We start from the raw sequence: 18,818 nt of genomic DNA, 5'->3' as shown, positions 1-18,818 counted from the left end.
CAAACCTGCGGTGAAGTGTTAGGGTCCCACGGAAAACCGGTGTCTCCATAATTCATTTCCAGAGAAGCAACAGCAGCAGTGTAATGCAAGTAAACTCTTCATACTTAGCTTTAAGGCCTAATATTTCTCGAGTATATTATCCACATAACTGGTCTATACATCAACCCACGTATTATAGTTTTAAAGCCTCCTTAAAAAAATGACGGTACATCCTAAAAGCGATAAAAATCTTTTCTTTGCTTCCATTTTAATCCTCAAAAACTGCCTCGCAAATATCACTTAGTTCCTTTAAATTTTTAATTTTGCTTAATCATCCAACAGAACCTTTCAGTTAAGCAAAATAATAAAGCGAAAAGGACTCAAAAAGAAATTGGGAGCTGCTGACTCACCAGTATACTGACAGTTAATTCTGGAGTGGCCAAGCAAGCAAATGAGGAGATTTTTCCAGTTTACATAGACTAATAAGCTAAGAAGGCTGCAGCTGGTCCAAAGCCAAGATATTAACACTTCCACATTTATCAGTGATTTTGTCCATCTACAATAAAAATCTGTTTTACAGTAATGGAGCTGCCAGCGGAAATCCTAACCATTCCTACCAGAACCAAAGCAAAATCCTGGGACTCAGGAGAGAGGGAGGAGTCAAAAACCAGTTCTTAAAAAAAAGAAGGTAAAATATACTTTTCTTTTTTTTTCTATTTTTTCTTTTTTTTTTTTTTTAATAAACATGACCGATTTTAAAGTTGCCTGTCAAAATTTGGCATAAACAGAGCAAGTGACAAATGTATTGTGTGTCTACTGCTGTCCATCCAATACCTCTTTTTTTGTCTTTTACGCCTTGTTATTCTCTATTTGCATGGAACATCACCTTCATTGAAATGTTAACAGTGTACAGATGGAATATACAGCAACATGGTGCATCACAAATGTGTTACATGAAGAACCTTCACAACTTCATGCACCCAGAAACATGCATGAAGAGAACGGGATGGCCAAGATGGTAATCAACCGGGTGCGTTGGGAACAGAAAATGCAAGAGCGGCACCGCTGATATTTTTAGCTAGGAGGAAGGAGAAAAAAAAAAAAACAGATTTCCATTACTGAGGTAACATCACCACCAGATAACAACACATGCTCAAGTGCTAGCCAAAGCTATTGAAAAAAAAAAAAACCCCACCTCCTGGAGATCACTTAACATGATACTGGGGAAAAAAACACAAGGGAGAAAACCTCCACTCAGGCAAGGCATTCTTTTATTTTTCAAACCATTTTACGGACATTTTCCATCTTTACAAGATGCCAGAGAGGCTGTTAAAATAAAAAAGGAAACTGAGGCAGGAAGCCAAAGTGCCTTAAGGGAGGGAGGGCGATCTCTGGGTGTAACTTAACCTCCTCAGCATGGACAGTGCAGGCACTGCCATGGACTGAAGCTCTCCTACAAAGACTGGACCAAGTGACAAGGAAGAATCAGGTGTCATTCACATGCAAGACATGCCAGAGCCAAATGCAGAGAGAGAAGGAAGGGAAAGGATCTGGAAGCAAGTATGTAGCTAACTCTGAGATTGCAGCATAATTTGTATTACCGTAGCATCTAGGGGCTGGAGCCGTGGCAGGATCCCTCTGCTCTAGGCACTGCACAAACACAGAACAAACTCTTTACTCAGCATTCCTGCTCTCTGGCACTGCACTTATCAAAGTACAAGAAGGTGTGAGCTGTGACCAGGGAGGGAGCATAAGCCTCACTGAGGCTGAAGTTCAGGTAGGGAGTCACTTTGAGGCCCAGCAGCCCTTTAAGTGCCCATATTGGGCAGGTGCACTCTTGGAGGACAAGCAGACACAGCTCTGCAGAAACACATTAGCACTGGACCCTAAGAACATGGATACAGAGAACAATTTCCTACTGTCACTCCTATCACTCAGAGAGAAACAATGGACAAGACAGAAACCCAAGTTTGCTTCATCTCACTCACAGCAAAATTATGAATAAAATTTATTTATAAACTAAATACATATTTGCGCTCATATCCTTTTTGAAATAAGTGCTCTGCCACAGAGAAACATTTCCCTATACCTATAGGTACCAAAGAGCTCTGTTTTATCCTTAGATTTATGCACACTCCTTCCTGAAGTCCTGAAAACAAGGAAGCTACTGTGCCTGCAGCAACTGATTTAACATCAACTAGTACACTGTGTCTGCAGAAGCAGATCACATCTATAATGGCTTTTGCAAATTTATTAGGTTTGAAATTCGTCTTCACACATGATGTGCAAAATACTTTTTTATTATGGAAATGCCATTGTTAACTACTGTGCATTGGTAATAATTAAATAAGTAGCTGTAGACTGTAGGCATTTCAAATAAAAGAAGGATAAACAATAGAACAGTATGTTAATGAAGTTTCTTCTCTAGTTTTCCAAAACGGAGTTATCGCTGCTCTGACTGGGAAAAGCAAAGGTGAAATTTGAGATGGTGTAAAAACATTCAGGACGGGTTATAGAAGGTGATTCTAGCTTGGTGCTACGTGGGAATCTCCCAGTCAGACTTAAGAAGACAGGGAATAAAGAAAAATGACAATGTTTGTGCTGAAAGGGGAGCTATCAGCCTACAGGAGACTCACTAGTCCCGAGCACAAGCAGCAGGACTGATCTCATGCAGCATACTGACACTTAGGTGGAAGGCACTACAAAAAGAAAAGAAAACATGAGCATTGTGCAAGGAGAACCAAATAACCTCGAGGGCTGGGTAATCCAAAAATATTACATGGACTAATAGGAAGTGCAAAGCTCTATAAAAGTTTCTATGTGCTCACTGATTGGAAATGAGAGTTGGGGATAAATAGGTGGCCGTCTGAGATGCACTGTAGATGAGAGAAGTGCAAAAATCATGCCAGAACAGAGCAGGGTAAAGAAAGACACTGGGGAATTAGATAAAGCCCTGACCACAACTGGACAGAGCATTTCAGAAGAAGCCAAGCTAGTGGAAAGGCAAACCTCAAACAAAAAAAGACAGTAAGGAGATAAGGTAGTGGGAAAATGGAGATCCTACCAGACAAAGCCATCTGAGGTAGTGCTGGCTGTTTACCCTCCAGAAGTAGAAGGTGGGAACCATCTGATCAGCCTTCCTACAAAACTGGCTCGTGTCTGCACACCTAACCAGCGCAGGAGAACAACAATGACATAGAAGAACCAAGGATGCACTCAGGCTGACTAAATTTTACACTGCAAAGTAAGGCTCCTAACCATCAGAGCAATGTTACCTTGGAACAGTGCTAGAAGCAAGTCAAAAAACCTCCTCTGAATTCAAAATGAGAGCTGGCCATGGGATTTGTGATATTGTTGCCAGTGCTACACACCTAGGGCTATGTTGCTAACTCAGTGAATCTCTCCTTAAGCCCCAGTCTGGCTCTAAGGCTGCTCTGTGACCCCTTAAGCTTGGACACCCTGCCCCTTTCAATCTCCTCTGTCTGACCCCATAGGCTCTAAACATTCACCAATACATAAACCACCCTGCAACTCCAAAAAAATTACTCCATGGTGATTTTTCTTCTCCTTCTGCCCTTGCCAGTCCCAGAAATCCTTATCTTTATTAGAGAGCACAAGCAGCTGCAAAGAACCTCCTGCAGTACCTTCCAAAAAGACAGAGGTGGAAAAAAAGCAATCAGAGGAAAAGGTTAGGTGGTTCTCTAGACCCATTCGTGTCACTGTGCTGTAAACACTGACTGTTCAGGGTGCGATGGGCCAGGTGAACCTGCTCCACTTGGGCTTTCTGGCTCTATACACACCCAGCTCAGATCCCTTGACAAACACTCCTTTATGGAAACCTCCAAGATTTACCTAACACTGCATTTCAAGGAAGTGTAACTGCTCGTTGAATATTATCTGTTGAAACACTGGCAGTGCAGCTGGAATGTGAGAAACAAAGGACAACATGGGTTCTGTTCCCACTGGTTTTACATTTTGAAATAAAAGTTATCACTAAGTAATACAATTTCTTTTTTCTAAATAAAAAAAAAATACAAAATCATCCCTCTGGAAGTTTAACACTTAATTCTAACTTATTTCTTACTTCATCAAACATAATTTCATATAAGAGAACAGTGTTGCCAGAACTAGAATATGAGATATTATGAAGTTCAAAGGATGAAATCTAAGCCCTTACCATCCACGCCAGGAAATTCAGCCATTCTGCACATTAAGACACCTGACACAAATGGAATTGTATCCTATACAGAGGGCTCACAACGGAGCAAAGCCAGGCCTGGACCAGTGCTACCTATTTGGAAAACCACAAGACAGTGAGGTCTGGGCTCATTAGCAGAGGCTGTTGAAGAAGAAGAGAAGCCAATGGCCTGAGCAGAACCTCGAGCGCAAGCCGTGACTCTGTCCTGTTACCGCAGCCCCGAGTGCACTGTCATTAACCCCGGTGACAACGCGGCTCAAGGAACTTGGTCACTGCCTGACCCCTCCCCGAGGGCGTGGCAGGGCCTGGGTGAACAGCAGGGAGAAATGCTGACGGGAGAGATGCGGGAGAGATGCGAGGCTGTCCCATGGGGATATGGGAACTGTCTGACGGGGAATACTCAGCAGTTATGCATGGAGAGCGTGGGGAAAGAGATAAGAACGTGACAGGTACTGGGATAGCTCAATTTACAAGGCAAACGTGTAAACTGGCTCAAACCCAACTTGCAGCGAACACATCTAGGCCTGAGAAAGTAGAGGTGGCTGAAAATTGAGTATTCATCAAACTTCAGTTTTTCTCAACAGTGACACTTTTTTACTTCAAACTTTCTGGTCAGCTCTCACAGCTCCACATATCCTACTGCTTTTTATTTTTCCAGGTTTTCCAGCAATTCTATTCCATGTTTTCTAATCTTGTTTTGTGTGACTTCTATCAGGCTTTCTCTACATTAAAACACTTTGCTGCTCTTCAAGCTGTCTATTCAGGGACAGAGTTGGATCGGTGGGCATCACAGTAGAAAACAACGACCAAAAAAGCGCATCACTTTAGAAATCTTCACACCAGTACTGTGCACACCGGTGGGTATGACAGATAAATAACAGCCACAAAAAAAAATGACACTACCAGAGGACGGCTTGCAGTTTTTAAGGCCCAAAGCAGCTATTGGACTATGTGGTGTGCCTAGGAGGTGTGAGCTGGTGCTGGGGCTGTTCCTTACTTGATGGGCACGGTGGGCGAGCCCGAGCGGTGGAAGTGCACGTTCTGCCACTTGCCGTCGCGCCGGTGCCACACGCGCGTCTCCTCGGACTGCATAGTCTTTGGCATGCCGCTGCCGTCCATGTACTGCGTCAGGCGGATGTACGCGATGCACGCCGCGTCCTCGCCCACCAGGTGCACGTGAGGGTTCAGGATGATCGTGTGGATTGGCTTGGTGCTAATCTTGGACAGAGCTACCAGAGACACACACACACACAGACACGCAGGGGTACACACAGGAGAAATCACACTTGCTCTGGGTAAGCCAAAAGAACTCACACCAACCCATTTTACACGCAAATCTGAGGCTTAGCAGATACGAACTCATCGTTAGGGTTTAACGATAATCACAGCCGGCAACTAAAATACTTTGTAGAATGAGCATAATCACTTATTATACACTATTTAATAAGTAAATATGTTTAATCCATGTACATATATGGATTAAGTAAAGTAGAGGGCACCACCTGGAGTTTGCCAACATTTCAGTTTCACTCTTATGTCTAATGACATTTGTATCTAGTGTTTTCAGTCAAAATAATTCAGCTCTTAACTCATTCTTTATTTTTAGTTCCAAATATCTGAAACTCTCCTCTGCCCTCTGAGGTGCTCTGTGATGTGTAAATAAGCAGAGCAGAAAGAGACTAAAAAACACCTATAGCAGAAGTCTAAAAAAAAAAAAATACTCCATTCCCCTGCCTAAGTCAATTAATTCCTAAACCAAAAAGCTCCCTAGATGAGAGACATGCAGTCACAGGAACAGATGAAGACTTGGAGATGAAATGGGAATATTTACCATTTTCGAAGTAAAACCGGTGGAAGTCCATCCCTTCTACCAGATTACCCAAAGCTTCAGGTTCAAAAGACGTAAGGCCTGGGTCACAGATTTTTCTATGGAAAAGAGGAAATTCTGCAATGAGCACATGTGGTTAGGGATCACAACTTTGGAGGGATCATTTTCAATTGCTTCTTTCATGCCTATTGAACATTTCACCTACTCATGCCATCACACTGGAAAACAACAGAACTTAACATGAGGGGAAGGCATGGAGTTCTGGTTTCAGCTCAGTTAGTAAATTTGGCAGCTTACTTTAAATGGACCGCATTTCACATAAATCGTGTTTTGACCAAAAAATGACCCACAAATCAGTTTTATTACAAGTAGGAATTTTTACTTGCGACGATGAAATCTGCAGCTGTGCAATGCAAGGGGTATTTTTAATGCCTCACATCATTATGTACCAAGATTTAAGTATTTTCTTCTAACTACACTGGAGTTATATTCGCAGCTCCTCTGAAACTGGTGATGTGTTAAGCCAGGGCAAAGCAGCCATGTGTTGTTTTGTGGGGGCATCTGAGAAGCAATTTCAAGGGTACCTAATTCCAAGCACAGGCACTCACATATAAACATGCATATCTACACAGACAGTGTCAAATACCCCAGCTCTCCTCACTCCCTCCAAAAGGAGGAGCTTACGTGTAAGCTTCGAAGTCCCCGTTGTTGATGGCTTCAATCAACTGCTCGGTCACCTTGATAATCTCCTGCTTACGAGCTGGGGAGAGATACAAACCCAATCTTACAGAGGAAGGCAAAGTGGAAGGTGACAGCTGACAGGTATTCTGTCACTCCCCAGCTGGCACAACAACCATATCTCTTCCTTTCTACAACCAGAGGACATGATGTTATATTGCTGCTTTACAGTGATTTGCCTTCAGTGCACTCCTGTATCCACAAGGAAATTAAACACATGTCAAGATCAATCCGCTCTCCTCTCACAGTTCTAATTATCTTTCCTTCACTGGAGGAGCTGCTGTTTAAAAAGCAAAACAAACCAAACCCCAACTCTAAACTTCAAACTGAAGGAAGCTGATTGCTGTATCACAGCCAGTCCGACTGCAGTAGCTCTCTTGTGCAAGCAGCATTTGTAATTCCCCAGGACACTCCCACACATGGATTTGACCATTAACACAAACATTACCGGAATGTTACAACTGACAGTACCGAGAGAGATCACGTTGCTCTTCAAAAGAAAATGCTGGGGAGCACACAGAGAAAGTAACTTTCCAAGGCTGTGCTCAAAATTGGCACTGTGGTGTTAACCTTTTCCTGAGCGCATGCCTAAAACATACAGGTGAAAAGGACCAAAAAGAAACCAGCAAGGAAAAATGTGATGGTGAAAAACATGGATATAAAGGTCTAGCAAGGCTTTTTGTGATCAGCTCTTCACTGCTAGCACTATGGCTAAGAGCACTTCAAGTATGAATTGCCCTATTTTTCACAAGGACTCTGGAAAGAACAGAGACTTTTAATGAAGAGAGCAGCAATGTCTCCATTATCACTGGTTTGAATATCATGGGCCAGACTCTGCGGACACTGCATGGCATTGCCAGCACCAGCCAAGTGGTGGGATGGCTGAGTCAGAAATAATGGTGCACTCTTACAGAAGGCTGGCAAAAAGAAATCCAGAACAAGCAGACCTCGTGCAGTGAGAAATTACCAGTTCTGCATGCAACATCTCACATACATATAACTGAGCTAAAGGATTTGATTAAATAACCCAGTAACACATCTCAATCAGAGACGAGGAAATTACAGAACATTAAATCAGACAGTGGGAAATGAGGTAAAAATCTCTGATCAGTTGCTACATAATCATGAACTCATGTCAGTGGATAACGATATCAGCAATTAATATATCCACAAGGGTCCCATAGTTTCTACACACCAAAGGGACAAACCCACATGGACACATAATTTATTGTCACTTGGGCTCAAGACAATTGGCAGTATTCCCCTTTTCACTGACATCATTCATGCCTTTGCTGAGTTTTACCATGGTACCTTTGATGTTGAGATACACAAGATATATTCTACGTGAACCCCAGAAGGGAGACATTGAACCGTGTTGCCAAACTGCTGGTTTTCCTGGTTTTAGTTCCAAAATTAAATTGCAGTGGAACATATGGTTTCATCAAGCAGCTTTCTGACAGAAGCCACCTTATATTACATAATGTGGTTGCAGCAAAGTTTCTCTGGGCTGTAGTAACATCCAGGAGAGCTGGGTCTGCAGATGTATCCATGGGATGTGAAACACATCCATCAGGAAGCTCCAGAGGCCAGCAAAGCCAGCAAAGGAGATTACAGCACTTCTCACTGGCTCCAATCAATCACCATCCTTCTCCAGCACTGGTGTCAGCACTTGTGGATAAGACTTCACAGTCCCCAGTGCAGACTGTCAGGAAAAGGAAGATGTTGCCAAATCATCTGCCTTTCAACTCAGTCCTCAATTCTTCTACAAAATTACAAGCACCACATGAAACTACTAAAGTCACTGTGCTACTCTCAACTTTCAGCAACACACAATTACACACGTATTAGAAAATTACATTTCTTCCTGTTTAGCGATCTGATACACAGTTTCACTGGCAGTGAGCCAAAGGGAGAGGTGGAGCTCCAGAACTGATTTATCCTATTGTACGAAACCCTTTGCCTCTTTTCTCACCCCTACACAATACAAGAACAAGGCAGCGTGAAGTAACAGCAGACATCAAAGACTAATTCAAATACTCAGGAGCCGCTGTGATTTTACACAAACCTCCTCCTCATTGTTTTTAGCTTTTATGCCTTCTCATGCGGCTGTTTGTGGGGGTGCAGGGAGCCAGACTACAATAAGAGACCAAAAGTGTTTCTGCTTCACTGTCATCAAAGCAGAGGTTTAACCTGAAAGGAAGTAAGGAAGAGAAAGGAGATGGCAAAACTGAAATACAACAGGTAGGAAACTGGAAGGAGACTGGGAGGCAGCAGAAGGGAAATACAGCTGTAACTTGGGGGCCCTGTGCATCCAGTCAAATCCTTGCACTTACCCTTAGTGCAAAGTGAAATAATCAGAGTGCTGGAGATAAACTAAGGTGAAATGTTACTGGTAGGCACAGCGTCCTGCTACTGCATCTGACAGAAATAATTGGCAGTTCTCAGAGGGGTAAATAACCATAATTTTCATTCTGAGTTTGATGGACGCCACATAACGTGCTCTTTGATAACTCCATTTTTCCCCCATCTAAATACACACTCCAAACTACACAAGGCATTAGGGAAGAGGCATCTGGCCAGATCCCATCTGCTAGATAACTGTCACTGACAATCACCATTTGCATTTGACTTTTTCATTATTTATTTTTTTTATCCAATAGCAAACTTGGCTTGTATTGAATTCTAGGACGATTAGGCTGTTTGATGTACAGTGGCAATTTCATGCTATTATACTTTTCATTTGATGTGCAGTCAGGACTCCCTAAATAAAACTACAGAAACTAAATTTCCTCAACAAAACTGACAACTGTAATGAGATTCTGGTAAAACTGGTTCAGAATATGACAATGGCTTTCCATGGCATAAAATTATATACTCTGTACACAAAGGATAACTGAACAAAAATACATCTGGTGTGTTTAAAACATCTGAGGTGTGAGGGAAGAACACTGTTGACAAGTCAAAGGTTCTGAGACACTTTCCTGAAAACCAGTACGGAAACAGAATGTAGACATAGCAGACTTGTGTGGAGAAGATGGTGGCTTTGACATTCTTTGCTCAGAGTACAGGTGAAGTAAATACATTACAGAAAAGACCTGTTCCTTAAACAGCACCTTTGCCCCCATAGGGTGAAGGAGTTACAGTAATTCATAGGGGTTTAGCAGTTAAAAAACATAAACGCCCTGCTTTGGCAAGTGAGTTGGTACGTGATTAATACAAATGCATTTTTGGAACAAAAATATTATGAAGAGCTATAAAAATACCAAATAATAAGGAAAAGAACAAACAAGAACATTTCCAATCACTGGCTAAAATGTTTTCTTCAGCACTGCTGTAGCACATATGTTAACTTGAAATGAGTCATTAATCTCTGGCTGTATTTCACTACCTCTTTTCCTTGCTCAGCTACAGAGTGAGGGATAATCTTTCAAAATTAAAGACCACCATTAGCACTAAGATCTAAACAACATAAAATGAGGAGAAACACCACTTAAGCAAAAAGTATCTGACACTATGAATATTTCAAGGAGCAGTTGCCCAGGTAGTGAAATTAAATATCACAGGAAAACAGAAGTACAAAACAGCAGCAAGAACTGCTTTTCTAGCAGGGAACTCTGTGGCTTTTCTTCCCTTCCTGTAGCCACAAGAAATATTTATAAACTCAATCTACAAGAATCATGCAGAAATGACAGATATTTTAGTATTTTGATTGCAGAGAGAATGTGCAGCATAAAAATGAGCTGTAGATATGTGAGAGTGAAGCCTTCAGAAATATCTGGACCTGAAGCTTCACGTTTTTTGACACACAAGAGAAGAGCCCTCGTAACTCACTGACACACCATATTACCCATATTTTTTTTCAAAATTGACACCAGTGAGAACAATAATTTAAACCATTTTATGCTTCACACAGATATTGGAACATCCTTCTCCTGCCATCAACACTTCAGATGCCTGACTAAGTCATCACTGTACTGCAGTAGCTAAGCAGAGAAGCACCTCTCCAGAAGAACGAGGTAACCTTGTTCCAGATTTGCACCTGCACTTGGACATAATTAAAATGATTTTGCTTCTGACTTGCTCACATGTTGTTTCTCAAGGCAAAAACCCTTAAAACTTTTCAACTGGCTACTCTTAACTACCTCAGATTGGATTAATCTCACAACATTTTGGACACATACAAGTACAGACAAGTGAGTTTGTTCTCTCAACTCCCCTCCCTTAATGTCAAGGGAGAGAAATCAGCACTTTCAGGGCACAATTCATCTTACCCTAAAACAGATTTTTAAGACAAATGTGACTCATCTGACCTATTTGCATTGGCTAAAGTGAGTCTAGACAACCAGCTCAAACACAGATATCTATCTACACTGTGGAGGAGGGTTAAATCCAGAGGGACCAATCATCCCCGTTGTGCTGTCATTTCAAAACAGGACAGGTGGTATCGAGGTGACAGTGGTCTGCTAAAATGGAATGGCACAGCAGGGGGAACCCAGCTTCACTTCCATCTGAACATTGTCCCAACAATCACCACTGAGATGGAAAGCACACAGCTAGTCAAGTTATTTCTGTGCTCTGGAAATAGCCAAAGTCTGAAAAGAAAGAGGAAGATTCTAGAAATTTCACCCTGTGTTGTATAACAAGTGCTGACTGCGTGGATGTACCAGATTTCATACAGCCTTTCAGCATGGACTGTTAAACATCACACAACGTTCTTCCAAATGATTCTTGTGACATCAATATTAGAAAAATTTCTGCTGAGAACTTTTCTTACAATTTCTGCCACCAATATTCCAATTAAATAATTTCTGAAAGGAAAATAAAAGAACAGGCTGCATGAATAAACAACTGACTGGGTCTCAGATATTAGACCATCAGACGACAAGGCGTGCTTCAGGGAACTTCTCATTTAAGTTTATCAAGATTCAGTGTATAGAGCACCAGCGCTTGTCTCTTAGCCCATACTTAAACTCTGATAGGGACTAAAACATCTGAGTTGTCATCTCACATATACATCTTTTTCCTAGAGCCTGCTGATTCCAAAGGCTCGCTCTGATTCATTGAATTAGGAAACGGATGGATGATCTGCAGAATTTTATTATGGTCTTTTGGTATCTTTCACCTATCTGAGAATTGGTAAGCCTGCAACTGCCCTAAAAAAATCAAAATTATTTAGCTATGTAGGCAAATACCTGAAAAATTATCCCAGAGATTTTCCACCCTGAACTGACAGAACAGATCCAACAGAATTAATGAGTCTATTTCAATTTAACGTTAAGCAACTTGTCACATGCCATACACAGTATATTTTTACTTATATGGAATCAATTATTCCTAAAGATGCTCCCTCTCTATATGACTGTACTAAAATCTTACACTAATATTTAGACAGCATAGCAAATGTTGGCAAATGTTTATTTTTTAATGACAAATCACCTACAGTTTCAGATCAAAGCTTCATCATGGTCATTGCACTTACAAGACGCAATTATGGTTTCCCAAGAGGTTACTTTAATTGTGGAATCTGGCTGCTGTCTCCAGAAATGGTGTCTGAAGTGTTGATGAGTGAGACATGAACAAGCTTTGCTGCTGTGTATAGTCTTATTTAAACTGTGCTCCTGCCTAATCACTCAGCTAGTTCAGAGAAACTGGACATGTGAGGCCACCAGCGTTCAGATCTGAAAACACTGAGCACGTAAAGGATACTGTGTGAATATGCACCGTGGATGGAATAAAGCCTTATGGCACGTGCTACACAGCCCAGATCTCTCCTACTAATTCCTCTCTTTCCCCAGGCTCTGGGCAGTTTGTGCTGGCAGTATTTGCACTTCTGGTTTGAAACACACTCACCCATATATTGATAGAACCTATCCTGCTCCTCCCTCAGAATGAAGCTATGCTTTTGGCATTACCAGGCAACATCTGTGACCGGAGACAGCCCATCCTCTCTGGGACTGCCTCCTCTCATCTGCATTAGCTGACCCCACCAAAAATTCCACTCACGTTTAAAATAAAGTTCAGGCCAATAACACACAGCCCGTGTTCCCAAGGGCCTGCCTGGATCTCACTTCTGCCTGAGCAAACACCCATCCTTACCACCAGCACAGCTCCCCTGACACACACACTGGCTGCAGGATCAGAACCTGGCAAGCAGAACTCTCATTCCCAGGGAGTCATTGCCTGTTTCAACTCACAAGGTCCCGCGCCCTCTAAGGAATTCCTGAAGAATTTCAGAGTTCATTTACAGGAAAAGAAATGCTCTACCTTTACATTCTACCAACACAGTGCCTTTCGCCTCTCATATGGTAACACTGGAGATGTCCTTTACAGTCAGTTGATCACTGATCATCACAGACCTCCTCCTGAGCAGAGGAGGACATTTCCCAGTTGTCCTGTCAACACTGCAAGTCAACACCTGCCACAGCACCTTCAAGGCTGGTTTATCAATGGGGATGCTCAAGAAATGAACTTGATGCAATATAAGTGACAGCTAATTAATGCTGAGGCTCTATCCAAGCGCCAAGAAGGAGGGGAGGCAAATCTCTCTCCCTAAGCTGGAAACTACTGCAAAAATTACTCCTGCAAAATACAGTTTTCTGAAACACAGACATATTCATCCTGCTGTTACAGCTGATGAGAACATTTTTTACAATTAATGACAAGAAAAAAAAAAAAAACCACCCCTAAAAAATTTACTTCCATAAAGGTTAAGCACAAGTCACTCCCAGATCAGGCAGATCACAGCATTGATCTTTTTTGAGCTTCTGTCAGATGGTGGGGAGGGAGGAGGAGAGACAAAGGAGATCATCTGACAGATGAGTCTCTCAACTTACATAGTACAGAGGAAGGAGTGGAGTGGGAGAGCTCAGACTCAAGCGATTGACTCTCTGAGTTTGCATTTCTCAAGGACTTGCCCGCTGAATTGATGGAAAGAAACACAACATATGAACAAACAAAGATGAAGAGGTAGAGTGTGATCAGACTCCTCAGCAGGCACTGGCAGCAGGAGCGGCCTCTGGGGCACGGCCAGGGTGGTGACCAGTGGGGTGAAGAAGCAATGGAAGAGGAGGAGTGGTGGGTGGAATTCAACCTCTCCATGTCCTCCTCCTTTGTGAAAGCTGTGTGAGGGTCAAGTACATGTGAAGGAAGAAAAAAAAAAGAAGGCCAAAAGAAAAATAATGATAATTTAATTAGAAGCAGCAAGAATTTAGAAAATCTTGAGCACACAAACAATGTTAATGATGTACTTTCAGGGCCAATGTGGGTGCCAAAGAACAGTTGTAAAGGTGGTAGGTGTGAGTGACTCTGTTCAGATGCCAGCACAGATTTACCCCTGTATCTGGTACTCAGATACAAAGGGCTTTGAAAGAGCTTTGGAAAAATTATTCTTAGACATTTGAATGATTTTTAAGGGATGTATGTTCCAAAATGAGTAGCTTAAATGGCTTTCTTTCTGCTGTCAAATAAAATCAGGCCAACAGGTATAAAATGAATTACAAATGTACCTTCCAGAGGCATTATGTAGCACAGGTAAATCACAGTTTGTCAAATCTGCAAGTGCCTTACAACTCAGCAATTTTCCCCATTGCCACGCATCATTCTTACTAATGCTTTTGTTAATTTGTCTCCGGGGGCAAAAACACACCGTGAGGAATTCAGATCTCCTGTCCATGGTAAATTTAACAACTCAGCTTTCTGTGGACAAAAATAATGGTGCTATTCCATAGCATTACTTGAAAAATCAAACCCATACCACAGAGATGCTGCCCAATAGTTCCAGTTTCATTACTACAGGAAGAAGAAATCCCACAAACAATCCCAGAAGAAGGCATTACTTACAGTCCAGTCCTCAGCCTGTTCTTCTTGTCCACTCCCGTCATATTTAGGAGGGATCACTGTCATGTAGATAAGCCCCTGATCGATGGTTAATGTCAGAAATTTATCTCAGCAAGGAACCTGAACCACAGCTTCAAGTCATTTCAGACTCAAATGATATAATTACCTTATTGCTTGAGTTATTAAAGCTCACTGCTGTTTGGCAAGCACTGTTTCTAGCAGAATAAAGATGTTCCAGTCCTAAAAGAGCTCAGTGTATCCATAAAGAAGGCAAAGTTACAAATACTAAGATTTTCAGTAAATAAAAAATGAAAAGCCTGATTTTACTGTCTTCAAGTTAAATACCTGCCTTCAAAAGTGAAAACAGGGCGAGACCCTGACACAAGAGGAGAATGCTCTAAGCATCCCGGACAGCTAGGAGGCAAATTTGATCCTGAGGATATGCTAATGATAGGTGATGTAAGACATTTTTAATTGCTCCCTGTGTTAACAAATCCTGACATCCCTAACACTCGGCACAGACTCTCACGCGCACCCGCTCCCACAGCACACGTGAGACACGAGCGTGCTGGGGGTGCTGTACCCCATTACACACCCGTGGGAGCCACACCTCTGCAAAGAGGCAAATCAGCACCCAAGAACAACTCCCCAAAGCCCTTGATGCACAACTGGATGTTCTCAGCCCGTGTGGGATGCAGGAAGGAAGGGGCCCTGGCCCTGTCTGTGCAGTGCAGCCATGGTGCTGGGATACCAGGAGCAGGAACAAGGTGCACAGCCCGCACGTCTCTGCAGGGCCATTCCCTGGGAGGTGTGGATCGCACTGCAATGCCACAAACCACACACTAATGCTACTGCTCAGTTACAGCCACAGCCCCTTGCTCCTTCCCATGAAGGACAGAAACTCTTCCCATGCTCTACTCCATGCTGCAAAGAAAAGCAAAAAGGTTTTAAATGTTCTTTATCATCTAAGGTGCAAAACGTACCTTCTAGGTCTCAAACGTGGTGACAAACATCTTGAGTCATCTTGAGCGTACGTGTAAGGACCTGGAGAATTCTCTCTCCTTCCTCTGAATCCCATTTGTCCCTATCAGTATTTTCTCTCCAGTGGCTGCTGCTGACAAGAGAACAGCTTTCTCACTGTTCTCCTACAAAATACACATCCAGGAGTCAAGCTTGGTGTGGGGGGAAATAACCTTTCCTAAGTGCCTTGCTAGTGCAGGAAGCTAGAGATTATAAGAGCGGGAGTGCCTATTCCCTGAAACATTCTACAAATTAGACCCTGGGGGCACTGTTAGCTTTAATTTATAAAAAACCAGTATAAACAACAGCCTCCAGAGGAAAGATGGGGAGCGTGAGAGGAATACTAGAAAGAGGAAAAAAAAAAAAAAGCAAGTTCATGAGCAATTAATAAGAGGGAGATCACATTATTCTTTTGAATAAACAGAAAATGAAATGCCTGCACACCGTGCAGGGAAAGACACAAACAAGATCCTGTTCCTCAGACCTGTGCTTTTCTGGTTTGGCAATACTAGATATTGTGGCCATCCAAGCTGCCCCTAAGTATGATACTGCAGAATCATATAAAAGAATTAGGCAAATTATTTTTATTGCTGTTTTTTTCGTATAATTGTATCCCCCGAGGCACAATTTTGTGTGCTAAGGTTCAGACAGAATTCTCTAAAAACCCTACTGTAATGACATTTATATTACATCATCACACAGAGGCCCTATAATTAAATTATTCATTTCATAAGCTTAGTTATTAAACTGCACCAAATAGTTGCAGGGAAGAAATACAAAACATTATGATTAAAGGTAAATTACATGGTATTTTCCAACTCATCAGCTGCAAATCCCTATCATTGTTCTCTCCTTCCACATTAACTCAAACCACCACCACTTTGCTGAATCCATTCTCCCTGTTTTATCTGACCATCACCTCTATCCCGTGTTTCACCTGTACATATACCATTGCTCCTTGAGGCCAAAAGCCCATCTTTTTGTGAATCAGAGACACACACCCACCCAATACTCCCTTTTGCAAATCCTTTGCACTTTATATCATGAGGCTATTAAAGGAGGTATGTGTAACATCACAGCTTAATGTTTAGAGGGGGAAAATGGAAACAGAAATATTATCTGTGAAGCTACAAAATTAAGTTAATAAAAAAAGTGTTGATGTCAGTTTTTTTGAAGAATAAAAGATGACTAAAATAAGTGTATGGGCAGAACAAAAAAGAAACCAAAAAAAACCACACTGGCATCTGAACAGAATAAAAATAAAAACGGTGACACACAAAACAAAAACCCCAACAAAACCAAACCCAAAACACAAATGCATGCTAAACATAAACCAAGTAAAAGCTACAAAGCACTGACTTAGACGTATGTAATCTACTTCTATTATTACTGGAACTAATATCTTAGCTAAAAAGTAGTAACTTTATACTCCTAACCCCAAAACATCATGGGAAATGGTGTTTTGGGAACTGAAAAGTTAAAGTTACATCTGAAACACATCTAAAGTAATTTCTTCTAAGAAAAGAAATACACTATTCTTTCATAAGATTCATTAGGGGTTTCTGTGTTTAATGGCCTACTGAAATACAACCACCAAACTCATGTTACTGCTTCTCCAAACATTTCAAGTGTAAAATCATACCTTTCACATCCTCATCTTCGATGGTCGTGTTGGAACTCTCTGTTGATTCCTGTTGAGAAGCAAATGTGAGTCGAACGTATAAAACAATCCAAGCCTTATCTGCGTGCCTTGGAAAAGGACAGGATTAGTTACAGGAATCATGCAAAGCCTTGAAGCGGGGTGGGATGTCATTCACAAAAAAAGGTCACACACTGACTGAGACATTTCCACCTGAAACGGGTGCCAAACATTGCCATTCTCCACAGGAGGGAACAGAAACACAATTCCTGCACCCTGATGCTTTTACTGCACAGGAATGTACAGGGAAGTTTTTTTTCTTTAACATCCAACTGTACAAAGTCCATCTGAAATGTATGAATTACTTCAGCCAAGTAGGAGAGCTTGCCATTTTAAGCTTGGTTTTTAAACCAACTGTGCAAAGTAAGTCATTCCGTTCCAATTCCACCTTCTAAATATGCAGGCTTCTGAAAGCCACAATTTACAAACAATTTTTTGCTCATAGGACTTATGCAAGGTCTCACAGTGATCTGAAGCATATTGGATCAGATTATATAATTTTTATACTGGGTTTTTTGATTTTTTTTTTTTTTAAGGAGATGGAGAATTGATGACTATATGGTAAGAATTTTGACAAATTAAGGGATCTTTGTAGCAGTGTTCTTCAAACAACCAGTCAAGCTGAGGAATGACTCATCTTTCAGACAGTTTATTCTTAAGCCATCACACTTAAAAAGGCAAGGATATTGTATCTCAGCCTTTCCTTAATTACCAGAAACATGAAATATAATGGGCAAATTCAACAGGGCACTGTCAAATCTAACAGCTGCAGAGAGCTGAAAAGTTTTAAGCGAGATTTTTTTTTTTAAATATCTATACTTTCTTGAGAAGTAAAACATTAATTTTTTTTTATTTGCAGCTCAAAACCAAAAACCGTTGTATTTAATTCTTTAAAGGATTTTACAATTAAATAATGAAATCAGTACATTTGCCAGTGCCCTTCATTTACTGTGTCCTCACAAGGCTGAGCCAAAGTAATGGTGGAGAGGGCCAATGCATTACTCAGACCTTCAAAACCCAAATGTGAATTGGTAAGTCGAACTAGAGGAATTAATTCACACACAAACAAAACTGAATGAGCCACCATGCTGTCCCTGCCCTGGCTGTGTTAGACATTCCACTCTACATGGATGGATCATGCTCCAGCACTTCAAATATTAGATAAAGTACTTACAAGTGAACAAAAACCTCACACAAATACGAGTTGTAAACATCATGCAAAGCTCACAGGGCAGATGTAGCCTCTAACACTGAAGCATCCACTCCAGTTGCCATACAACAAGGATCAGTCCTTCAGATAAATTTGGGAGGAACTCTCCACATTAAGGGGTCATTTGTTTGCTGTGACCTTTTGGGACATTGAGTATCTTAGTTGCTGAGATTATGTAATAAAATCAAGTAGATGTAGTCATGCCAATATTTTATCTGGGTTTTCTAGGTTCCAGTGGACTTCAGCGATAAAGATCAGCCTGCTGTTCAAACAAAGGCTGCTCGTGGCCTATGGGTTTAAACTTTGGGAA

General features: G+C 41.5%; 1 protein-coding gene across 9 annotated transcripts in view; it reads right to left on the bottom strand.

Annotated features, from left to right (window-relative positions):
* Positions 1–333: 333 nt before the first annotated feature.
* CAMK2D (calcium/calmodulin dependent protein kinase II delta) overlaps positions 334–18,818 on the bottom strand; it is a 118,063-nt gene continuing 99,578 nt past the window's right edge. For 6 of the 9 annotated variants that reach the window (XM_062493151.1, XM_062493150.1, XM_062493155.1 and 3 more), the window contains 4 exons: positions 17,242–17,290; positions 6,690–6,765; positions 6,009–6,103; positions 5,171–5,406 (listed from right to left, as the gene is read on the bottom strand). In XM_062493151.1, coding sequence (XP_062349135.1) covers positions 5,171–5,406; positions 6,009–6,103; positions 6,690–6,765; positions 17,242–17,290 — 456 coding nt within the window. Of the gene's footprint in view, positions 1,058–5,170; positions 5,407–6,008; positions 6,104–6,689; positions 6,766–13,576; positions 13,661–17,241; positions 17,291–18,818 lie in introns of those variants that run through there. The other 3 variants (XM_062493149.1, XM_062493158.1, XM_062493157.1) reach the window with 3 other exon arrangements.

Source organism: Cinclus cinclus, chromosome 5 (assembly GCF_963662255.1).
Source record: "Cinclus cinclus chromosome 5, bCinCin1.1, whole genome shotgun sequence".
NCBI lineage: Eukaryota > Metazoa > Chordata > Aves > Passeriformes > Cinclidae > Cinclus > Cinclus cinclus.
This window is presented reverse-complemented; position numbering and strand designations above follow the sequence as displayed.